We start from the raw sequence: 12,165 nt of genomic DNA, 5'->3' as shown, positions 1-12,165 counted from the left end.
GACGTTTACTTCCTTCTTCTCAAGTCCTTCGTAAAAGACAGAGTATTTCAAGTTAAATAATCTGACTCAAGGTCTGGCTTTCATGAAATCAAAGCAGGTATACCACAGGGATCCAGTCCTCGGCCCCTATCTCTACTCTATCTTCACCTCAGTAATCCCGACACCAGGCCATGTTAAAGTGGCCACCTACGCAGACGACACTGCTATTTTGGCTAACCACACGAACCAAAACATGGCTTCAACGATGCTTCAAGCTGCACTAGATGAAATAACTAAATGGTTAAGCAAGTGGCGGATAAAAGCAAGTGCAACCATGTCTTCACACGTGGCCCCCTATTTTTATACATTGTTTTATTATTAAGGGGGCGACTAACCCTAAAGTGTCGATTTCATTTTTATACTTGAAAATAAGCTCTGAATTGTTTCATTTTCTAAAATTAGAGCAAAAACACGATATCTTAAAATATTCTCTATAGAAAAAAAACACAAAGATGCATCTAATTTTCACGATTTTTTCATTTATTGCCATAACCGTGCGAACTAAGTTAATATTTTAACACATTGTATAAAATTCTAGCATTGAGAGATCGACCTAGCGGATTTTTAAAACGTTGTAGGTATATATGTAATAACTCCATAAATTTATTGAGAAAAAACTAATTTGGCGATGAATCCGCGTCGTTCTTTTTCACCTGGCTATGAACGACGGGCGTGAGTGTGAAGAGATAAGGACGATGTTTGATTTTTGGGGTTAGTCGCCCTCTTAACGTGACTATTTTTAAGTAATAGCTCCCCGTCAATTTGCCACGGGCCCCGCATGTTATAGTTACGCCACTGGGTAGTGCTTCCGACTCCAACATACAAAGATACCAAAACATTATTTTGATCTCCAATTCACACTGGTAACAGCAAAATCCAAGAAGTTTTTAAAAAATCCATCAAGAATCGCTTGGATATCCGTCCCAACGATCTTGCTCAGAATCTTCTGAATAAAAGATGTCACAAAAGACTGAAACGATATAACATTCTAGACCTTGATAAGAGATTCAGAGAATAAAGGTAAATAAAATAATATAGAGTTCCAGTCACTGGATCCATCTGCTCATAATCCGTGGATTGATCGTAGATAATACTCAGAAGAAAAAAAGGAAAGCTTGTAAGCAGGTCCCGGTGATTTGATCTGTTCAATATTAATAAATAATAAATTCTAATTAAGAATTAGAATAAACAATATAAAACATAAAGTAAAAACGCAGTGTTGCGACACGACACGAGGCGACACGTTCCATAGGACTGATGTTTGAGAAACGTCCGATTCGTTTGTAAAGTTCCGTGGAACGTAATGTGTCGCCTCGTGTTGTGTGGCACTAGTGCGGCTTCATCACCTTTGTAAAAGCTTTGAATTGGGAGTTAATTTTACTTAACCCTGGGTCGGTCACGTGCCGACTTTAGAAGCCCGGAGATTGCGTAAACGAGACTTTAAATGTTATTTAGGGCCGGTTTCACCACTTTCTGATAAAGTGCTGCATAGGCTATTTACAACTGGGAGAGAACTTTATACGTGGGAGAGCCATGCTTCGGCACGAATGGGCGGGCTCGACCGGATAAATACCACGTTCTCACAGAAAACCGATGTGAAACAGCGCTTGCGCTGGGTTTCGCCGAGTGAGTGAGTTTACCGGAGGCCCAATCCCCTAACCCCTACTCTATTCCCTTCCCTACCCTCAACTATTCCCTTCCCTACCCTCCCCTATTACCCTATTCCCTCTTAAAAGGCCGGCAACGCACTTGCAGCTCTTCTGATGCTGCGAGTGTCCATGGGCGACGGAAGTTGCTTTCCATCAGGTGACCCGTTTGCTCGTTTGCCCCCTTATTTCATAAAAAAAAAACTTTTTTGACAGATTCTCCATACTTCATCTGTCAAATTAAGTGGTGGATAGCCTTATTAGGAAGTGGTGAAACAGGCCCTAAGTTTTTCAAATTTCAAGCTAAGTTATAGTAAATTTAACTGCGATTTTAGTTGTCTTCACATTTTACAACAATTTTAAAATTATATAGATTTTTTTTTAATTTTCCTGGAATATTAAGATCTGCAGTTGAATTTTTTGACTTCTATAGGCTTCTTGGATATCGTCGAAACTCGGGCGCTTTTCTCATTTGATTCTCATACAAGTTACTGCACTTTTTTGGTAATTGTTTATATTTTTAGCACAATAAAAAGTAATGAGCCAAAATATTATTGATTGTGGATTTCATAATATTTCCGCAGACTTTTTCCGCGGAAAATCAGTACTCATCGAAAGCTATATTTACTTAAATATCATGAAATATTCTTTTAAATTCATTGAATATGATTTTTTACTTTGTATTTATTTATTTGTAAGATCATCTCCTTAGTTATTACTTATTACTAAAAACAGGTTGTTTACCTAATTAAACATTATAGAGCACAAACTAATTCCAAAGCAATCATGTTCATGAAGTATTCGAAATCCATGATGATGGAGAACGAATCATCCGTGTAAAAGTAATACCACAGACCAGAGTAGGTAATCGACTGTACGACGTGAAAGTGGAGCTATGTATTGAATAATCTAAACAAATATATTCAGCAACTTTTCAACTATACATGCAAAATAAAAATGGAAAATGCAGATGTATTTCATTATCAAAGAAATTTTTCTTTGATTTTTATGATTAATATGTAATATAATAAATTTACTAGATGACGCCCGCAACTCCGTTGTGCCATAACTCTTGCACAACAGAGTAACCGCGCGGGATTCGGGAACCGTACATTTTCCCGAGACAAAAAGGATCGTATGTCCAGTGGCGTAAATATAGGGCTGGCAAAATGCCACGGGCCCCCGACTCAAATGGGCAAAAATTTTTTGGTACATAATATGTATTATAAACGTGACGATTTTTATTGATAGAGCCCCATAAATTTGCCACGGGCCCCGGATCTTATAGTTACGCCACTGTATATGTCCTTTTTCGGGACTCTTAAGAATATATTATGGAGTTATCCATGCCAAATTTCAGCAAAATCTATTCAGCAGTTTAGGCGTTACGAGGTAACAGACAGACACACTTTCGCACTTATAATATTATTAGTAATATCAGTAATTAGTATATTAGTATGATAATATTATAAATGCAAAAGTGAATATTGAAGGAATGGGTATTGTCCATTTTTTTTTAATTTTGCTCATTACAAAAATATTTCGAGGAATAAGGTCAGTGATCGTTTTTCTGTATATAAAAGAATAAAATACTCGTATCAGCTTTCACATAATGAGAACTTGCATTTGACGAAACAGCCATTATAAATAAGATTGAAAGGAAATTTAAAACACTACAGAGGTCAATTAGCCGCCGATGATGACGTCAGAGCGAAACTTTAAAAATTTACTGAAAAAAAACTAGCCAATGAATTTCAAAATTATTTAATTTGTATTCTTAAAATACCCTATTTTAACGAAAAAATATATAAAAAGTATATATTGCCTGAATCTGCCACTCGCCGCGCCACTAGAGATTTCCAAGAGGCCTATATTTTATCGTGGTTTTAAGATGTTCAAAATATTATATTTTTATTGCATCTGATTGATATTGAACAAAATAACATTTATGCATAAAAATAGTTAAGAAATAATATTATATAAAATGCCATTTTTATGTCATTTAATTTTCGGGCTCTCAAAGATCCCAGGTGACCGGCGGCGTTATTCTAAAAGCGCGACCAACTGAGGGTTATACTTGTGGCGGTACCCACAATTCGCCTATCACTCCTGCATCACGCTATCGAAGTTTCGGAGAACGGCAAGATATATTACAACGTCTGAAATGACATCAGTGGGCTTCGGCCTGTCCGAGCATGCTATCTCTCTCGGTCGGAAGATCTTCCTTTTCGGCCGCCACTAATATCGTTAAATACTTATTATTATTTTTTAGTTGTTCGAGTACGAGCGTGTAGTTCACATACTACTGAACGGTGTTGCTGACGTGAACCAGGAGAGCTTCGTGCAGCGCATAGCAATATACTTGCTGAACTCGCTGGCCTGCCAAGTTGATGGCACTCAGAAGAGATTCCTGGGAAGTAACGGGGCAATCTCGGTACGTTCACTTTCTTAAGTATAAAAATAATACATTACATATTATATTATATAGTATAATATATCTAGTATAATATATACAATTATTATTATGATTGTTGATTGACGAAACTAAAAATATATATTTTTATTATTATTATTTTTCACATTTTTTTACAAATTATTGCATTGCCTTCGGCTCTTAATACGTATGCAAAGTTTCCAATTAATAAGATTACTGGATATAGGTATAAATCGTGCTCAAAGATTCCGTTACATACATACAGCCCAAGCTAGTAAAAGCGTATTAAAAAACTTTACATAATTAGATGATAATGAAGCATATTTTAAAGCGATTCACTTATCCTTGCCTATTGATATATGTATTAATCATAGCTGGCATGAAAAAAATAATCTTTACTTCATTTACTTAATTTACTAGCTTAGCACACACATGTAGGTACAAACTACGCCTTCAATAGCGTAGTTAAACCCACGTGAATATAACGCTAGTGTTTGCATAATATGCTTTGTATTAAGGTGTTGCTTTGCGATATTGTAATTACTTTGTTCTCTGAGCTATAAGTTAATATTTTTTATATCTTTTAAATAATATGTTGTCACTTGATGTTGCTTGCATCTTCTTGGAATAAACTTTCACTAGCTGTTTGACCGAGCTTTGCTCGGTATCCAATGACAACGACATTTTCTAGAAATGATTCCTAGCTTTTTATATATATATATATATAAGAATTGCTCGTTTAAAGATATAAGATATACAGCGGCAACTGCAATCCATATTAATCTTAGTGAAATCAGTTTAAAGCGCTATGCGATTTGGTAATAATTTTTAGATATTTTGTTATGAATTTTGATTTTATTGATTATGGCGCATGCAAATTAATAATATACAATTGCTGGTATTTAAATTATAAATAAATTTAGAATTTTAGTTTATTAGCCGATTCAGCAAATATTGTTTTATCATATACGATGTGGTAACACTACGCTACGAAGTTATTTCATAAATGAAACATATTTGACCGATTTTTAGATAATATCTATGGATAATAATATCTATGGACGCTTCACACCACGTCAGTCTGGCCCCGTGCTAAGTACCTGAAGGACTTGTGTTACAGGTACCAGACAACGGAAATATATTTAATACTTTTATACTATACATATTTTTAAGATTTTTATTATATGATAGACATATTTAATACACATCAGCTTGAGCTACCAACGCACTCACCACTGAGCCACAGAGGTCGTCGATCGATTTAGATCGATTGAATAAGCTCAGAAAGTTTTAACAAAATCGGTCCAGCCGTTTCGGAGGAGTTTGGCGACTAACACCGCTACACGGAAATTTTGTATGTAAGATTTCATTGCGAATTGCGAAAAAAATTAATAATTGTATATTAATAAAAAAGTAAAGTAGTACTGAAGCGAGAAAGCAAACTGAAAGTCTACTCTTAATTAAAAAAAAACGATGTGCATTTTACTTAAATGTTTAAAGCTTTTGCGATTGTAGTTGAATTAAAGAAAGCCTGTTTTACCAAATTATAAATACTGTGTTTCATCATAATAAAGAATGCTCCCATTTTCTTTGCTATTGTAACATACGAAAGGCTTTGTGAGACCTTTGCCCAACAGTGGGATGTGCTTATGCAATTGCGATAGCAATTCATTGTTTTCCTACAGTTTATTATATAAAACAATTACGGAAAATTGTCAAAATAAAATATTGTGCTTGTAATGTTATAATTTAATCAGTATGTTATATAATGTATTAACATAATTATGTAGTACTGCCAGATATTTACGGGAAATTATATTTTTTAGATGATTGCTCTTATCGTTTCAATCAGGTCTTTAGCAAGCCTATATCCAGGATTGGCGCCTGGAAAGCAATATATCCAATAATTTATCACGGGCATTGTCCAAAAAACTCATATGTGCTTTTTATATCTTTTTCGTTGAAATAGGGTATTTTAAGAATATAAATTAAATATTTTTGAAATTCATTGGCTAGTTTGTCTTAAAAAAATGTTTAAAACTCCTACCTACCCCCATGTCCTAAAAATAAAATTGCGTTCTCTAATAAACGCAATATTCGGTCCTTATATAATTGTGACATTTCAATGAACTATTGTAGTGTATGTCACACCATTATTAAGTTAGTTAATAAAGATAAGTCGCGACTAAAACATCTCTTTCAATCAGTATCCCCTAAGCCGCACATTGCACTATGTCCCGATGAAGTTGTCTTATGTCATTTCTCAAGCGATACCTACGTATTACAATAATGAAGATAAAGTTTAAAATCATATGACACTGAAAGTGTTCGCCGCGCCGCTGCCATTCCGGTGTGGCGCGGCGCCTAAACAGATCCTAAATCCTGAATCTTTTCCTGATTGTGTGGAATATTCCAGAAAATGCTCAATCTAATCTCTGACCGGCTGGAGCGGCGGGTGTGCGACGATGTGCTGGAGGTGGCCTGGTCCACCATGTGGAACGTCACGGACGAGACGCCTCAGAACTGTCAGCGGTTCCTCGAAAATAGAGGCATGGAGTACTTCCTCGCCTGCCTCAAGGTATGTACCTACCTACAGCTTTGCTTTGGATGCGTAAGTGTTAAAAAGTTTTTTGTCTGTAATGTCGGTTTACAGACGGTAGTTTGACGTGACAACTACGAACTGAGCCGATCACTCGCGATGATGAACGTTGTCACGTCAAAAATTAACGCAATACAATGGCGCGGGATCACTGGGAGCATTCGCATGTGAGGTAATGCTCAAATGTACGGGGTTAGTCGAATGTACGGGGGTCGGGGTGTCACAAATCTAAGTGATAGTACTCTAGGATGAGTGTGTGTTCCTTGAAGGGAAATCGCTGTGAATGTAGCAGCGAATAACAAATTGTTTTCAATTTTGTATGAGCAAGCGCCCGAGCGTCACCCGTACGCCGTACTCAGAGTAATTTCTCTGGCTCTCATATTAATCTGAACTATTAATATTTCATAAGTTTTCTGACCATAAACTGTGATGAACATAAATGAGAAGTATTGGTCAGAGTAGTATGAAAGCCCGAGAAAAACTAAATAATAATAATAATATCTATGGACGCTTCACACCACGTCAGTCTGGCCCCGTGGTAAGTACCTGAAGGACTTGCGTTACGGGTACCAGACAACGGAAATATATTTAATACTTTTATACTATACATATTATATTTAAATTTTTTATTATGTGATACACATATTTACTGAAATGGCTACCATTTTGCAACCGTGAGAGGGAAAAATATTTGAGGGCCAATTTGTCGATAAAATATTATGCCCTACATCACGACATTAATGGATCGGACACTGGTGTCGGGACACATTATATAACGAACTAGCATTTTAAAGTTTCGAAAGTATGTGCCACGTAATGTAAAATTATGATTACAGTGTTTCCCCGATAAAGAGGAGCTACTCCGCAACATGATGGGTCTCCTGGGTAACGTGGCCGAAGTGCCCCAACTCCGGCCCCAGCTCATGGACAAACTGTTCCTGTCCGTGTTCTACGAGCTGCTGGAATCCTCCAGCGACGGCATAGAAGTGAGTACTTAGAGCTTGATCACACCTATACGACCTGCCAATCTTCAAGAAGAAAGCGTATGCCCTCTTAAAAGGCCGGCAACGCACCTGCAGCTCTTCTGATGTTGCGAGTGTCCATGGGCGATGTTTTTTTTAGTTAACGTTAATAATATAGTGATAAATTGCATTTTTTCATCACATTTTTATAGACATATTTTCTTTAATTTAACTATGATAAAACAACTGGATTAGGTTATTATTTTGACATTTGATAACTAAACTAACGATAACCTGTCAAAATTGACAGGTAAATGTTATATGACTTATGACCAGAGTAGACAGAACCGAGGTAGGCGAGTAGCGAGTACCTCGACTTCAAACAAACGGGCGAATATACGCGAGTTGGGCGCTAGTATCACTTTCGACATGTTTCACAATGCTGAGGATTTGATACAAATAACCAAGGTGTTCACACGGCGCGCTGCGTCGTGACAGCAGCGCGCAACGTACACATGACGGACAGCAGCGGGCAGCCCCCGAGACGAAGCGTGAGGGGGTGTTGACGTTAAGACTGCTTCGTAGTAACGCTGCGGTGACGCAGCTCCCGTGTGGCTGGCTATGCGTCAAACGGAAGCGCTGCATCGACGCAAGGCACACATGATGGACAGCAGCGGGCCGCCCCCGAGACGAAGCGGGAGGAGGTGTTGACGTTAAGACTGCTTCGTAGTAACGCTGCGGTGACGCAGCGCCCGTGTGGCTGGCTATGCGTCAAACGGAAGCGCTGCGTCGACGCAACGCTGACGTAACGCGGCGTGTGGACTGGCTCTTAGTATGGCGCGCGCCGGCCGATATGACATCCCAAGTAGCATTTTACTCCATTTAAGAGTTTACATTTAGTTTACACGTGTACTTTTAGCATTAATGTAGTGTTATTGTAGATCATCCGTGATGTTTATGCTGTATTATTGCGATAAATTCACCTAAACTTCTCTAAAGGTATTAGGTATTAGGTTATTAAGTATATAAGTGTAAACTACTATTGAAAATATAATACACTATAAATACAGCTCCATTAGTCTGCTGGCTGATTAAGAGCATTATACAGGGGTAGATCTGAGCTAATAGATGTTAAGCATTCCACTTGTTCTATAATATAGAACTAGCAATTTAAATGGTCACTGGTGCAACTTACACTAAAACTATCCTATGTACTAAAGACCTCAATCTCATTTACTCGTAGGTAAGTTACAACGCTGCTGGCGTCCTCGCTCATATGGCGTCAGACGGTCCCGAAGCCTGGACAGTGGAGGAACCGGCCCGGGAGGCGGTACTTGAGCGTATAGCGGCTGCCGTGGAGCGGTGGAATCTTCGGGTCGAGAGGAATATAAACTACCGGTCCTTCGAGCCGATACTCGGTCTGCTCAGCGCTCATCACACGCCGCAGTGCCAGCACTGGGCTGTTTGGGCGCTGGCCAACCTCACCACCGTCTACCGTGAGTATTACAATAAGAAATAGACGACGCGCCGCTGCGCCAAAATTGATTACGGCAACCGCACATTTTTCAGGGGTGAAAGTGTCCTTTCCCGGGATAAGAAGTATCTCCATACCGAATTTAAAAAAACATGGTGAAGAGGTTACAGACAGACAGAATATACACTTTCGCGTTTATAATATTAGTATGCATACATGATCATATTAATATCTATCCCCTTAGCTGAAAACTATTTTGAATTATGTCTTCCACTCTTCGCAACGCGGGTCAGATACGCGCAATGACCTTTGTTAATTAAATTATTCTTATATCAATTCAATGTTAGTAGTGATCTATAGGCTAGGTTTCACATAATGTGACCAAATTATGTAACTCTACCATCTGCCTATGAAATATATTTAAGATTTTTATTAAATATGAACATTGAACAACCCTAAAACTTACTGCTAAATATTCCAGCGGAGAAATACTGCAGCCTGGTCGAAGCAGAGGGTGGTATTGGTCTGCTCTATGGTCTGCTCAACAACCCCTGCTCCTACAACATGATCAAGGAGCTGGCCTGGAAAGTGATCGAGAACTGCCAGAACTACTCCCTCCGAGGAGAGACCGGGGATCCACCGGCCATAGCTCCGGACAACTAACTAATGGACTTCTTCGGGGAAATCGATCCCGAACTTGAAGAACAGTGAATAGTGTGGACCGCAGTGGCTATCGAGCTTAGTGTGTGCTTCAACTAAACATAATTGATTTTTTCATACGAGATTATATTATTAGCCCGGGTTCCCTGGAACATTTTTTTGCCTTGATTACTATCAAGCAAATTTTTCGTGAGCCTCATTTTGACAAGACGAACAACAATTTCCTCTGCGAAAAGTTCGAAAGTGGTAGCTAACAGAGACAGAAAGGATTAAATATTTCGATATGATGATCCTAAAATATGGATTCTTCTATTTGTAGAACAATGTTACTGAGTTATATAAATATTAACCAATTAATATACTAAAAATCAGCTGGTTAGGGTTCCGTTTTAGTCAACAAGTCCTTGTTGACTACGGAACCTAAAAAAGGTTACTAACCAGCTGATTTTTTGTATATTAAACTAGCTGTCCCGGCAAATGTTGTTTTGCCACAAAATAATTTTCCCTGTTTTCCTGCTTTTCTCTTGAAGTTTTTTCAGATTTTTTTTCTATAGACCTCACGGAGCCCGAGACCCTTCCAACGAATGCAAAACCGTGGAAATCGGTTCGTGCGTTCTAGAGTTATAACGTCAGGAAGGAAAACCCGACTTATTTTTATTAATATATAAAAATGGGTAATATTGATCTGGAGGGATGGCTATAATTTCTCCTTTCCATCTCTGTTAGCTACCACATTCGAGAATTTTCGCACTGGAAATTGTTGTTCGTCTTATCAAAATAAAGCTACTCACGAAAAATTTGCTTGATAGTAATCAAATGAAAAAAAATGCTCTAGGAAACCCGGATTATATTAGTTTGTGTCGTTAAATGCATGCCGCCCAGGGCCTCATTATGAAATTTAACAATCAGCTGAATATTTTGATCTTCTTATAAAAGGGGAACATTGCCGTCTTTGAGGTCTAAATGAAGACGTCAAATTCATAAACGTTTCAACTTTCTAAAACAATTAAAAAGTAAGAATGTCAAAATTAAAGCATTAAGTAACTTTTTTTTTCAAAAAGTTCAATCATCAGCGACTTCAAGTGTTAAAATTCGTAATGACCCAGAATGCTCTGTGCCCATATAAATATGACTATGTGTAATTTTATTAAATTATTTAGAGTTGAGATGCATTACACCATGTAAATAGCGTGCAATCTGACTAAACGTATTCGCATCGCCCAACTATTTAATAAAATGATTAATATACCTATTTTACTGCATAATGGGAAACTTTTAAACTTAAGTACGAGGGTGGCCGACATTTTCGTGAGATACATTAGGCGCCAACTTTCTTTTGAGTTTGTTTTATTAAATATTAAAATTATCTTTGTTAAAAAAATGTTTGTTTAATATTGTTTGCGATAATAATTGTATATTATTGTGTAAATTTGTAGTTTTTTTCTAATAGAACATCTTTCTTGGAGAATAAGCTGCTATCTACATAAAGACAGCAGCATAATATTTAAAATTGTATATAATATATTTTGCATGATTTTATTTTCTGCTGGATAATGTGTTACTAAAGTAAATATGAATGTGTGTAAATCTACCGTCTTCTTAAATTTTACTGTAGTATTTTCATGTTGCTTTATGTCAGAGTTTAAATAAGTAATACAAAATATTTTCATATTGTAATGTACTATCAGATGATTCATAGGCATATCGCGGGCGGGTTGCCTTGTGTCAAACCCAGCTGATGATCACTAAAATTGACACAACCCGACAAAATTACGTGAGTCCGCCATCTGCTTATGAATCAATGTCATTGATGGTACATTATTGTTTTATTATATTTTATACTTTAGCAATTTTTTTTTTCAATTTGCAATGAGATTTTAACCTGTATTAAAATAAGAGACAGACAAGGCTTTAATTAAATGAACGTGGAACTAACGCTGCCATCAAGGACAAACCCCATTTTTTTCACATGTTTTTGACAGTTCTCCTTTAGCAGCAGCGCCCCCGCCTACGTTCATTTAAAGCCTTGTCGGTCTATAGTTAATAACTTACATTTCATTGTATTTTACAAACTTGGTACATATTGTAAATTATAATTTAAACAAAATTTACAAAGCTAAGAAACAGTCCTTTGTCAACTTGTATTCAATAATTTTGACAGCGTAGTTAAAAATTTAAAAAAAATGTTTTTTTTCATAACGCGACTCTTCCGACATCTTATATCAAATTGCATATTTTTTTTATTTCTAACTTTCCTGCGTTATTATCGAATGCATGTTGACTTAATACCACAGCCAAATATTTTTAATATTTATCAGCCTAGGTATCTTGTTTTCGTTATGTAACCCAGT

At 37.0% G+C, this 12,165-nt stretch overlaps 2 protein-coding genes across 2 annotated transcripts in view; one reads left to right on the top strand and one right to left on the bottom strand.

Annotated features, from left to right (window-relative positions):
• The window catches only part of LOC121738338 (protein zer-1 homolog), a 33,634-nt gene extending 23,638 nt beyond the window's left edge, over positions 1 to 9,996 (top strand). Inside the window, exons 4-8 of the mRNA XM_042130317.1 lie at positions 3,958 to 4,119; positions 6,536 to 6,697; positions 7,555 to 7,704; positions 8,924 to 9,176; positions 9,636 to 9,996. Coding sequence (XP_041986251.1) covers positions 3,958 to 4,119; positions 6,536 to 6,697; positions 7,555 to 7,704; positions 8,924 to 9,176; positions 9,636 to 9,817 — 909 coding nt within the window. The 3' untranslated portion in view covers positions 9,818 to 9,996. The remainder of the gene's footprint in view (positions 1 to 3,957; positions 4,120 to 6,535; positions 6,698 to 7,554; positions 7,705 to 8,923; positions 9,177 to 9,635) is intronic.
• LOC121738340 (glutamine synthetase 2 cytoplasmic-like) overlaps positions 2,141 to 12,165 on the bottom strand; it is a 78,850-nt gene continuing 68,825 nt past the window's right edge. The window contains exons 9-10 of the mRNA XM_042130319.1: positions 9,815 to 9,817; positions 2,141 to 2,152 (exon numbers count right to left, since the gene is read on the bottom strand). The gene's annotated coding sequence lies outside the window, so the exon portion shown is untranslated. The remainder of the gene's footprint in view (positions 2,153 to 9,814; positions 9,818 to 12,165) is intronic.

The sequence above is a fragment of the Aricia agestis genome, chromosome Z (assembly GCF_905147365.1).
Source record: "Aricia agestis chromosome Z, ilAriAges1.1, whole genome shotgun sequence".
NCBI classification, from domain to species: Eukaryota; Metazoa; Arthropoda; class Insecta; order Lepidoptera; family Lycaenidae; genus Aricia; species Aricia agestis.
The sequence above is the reverse complement of the archived record's forward strand: the minus strand, read 5'-3'. Positions and strand labels throughout refer to the sequence as shown.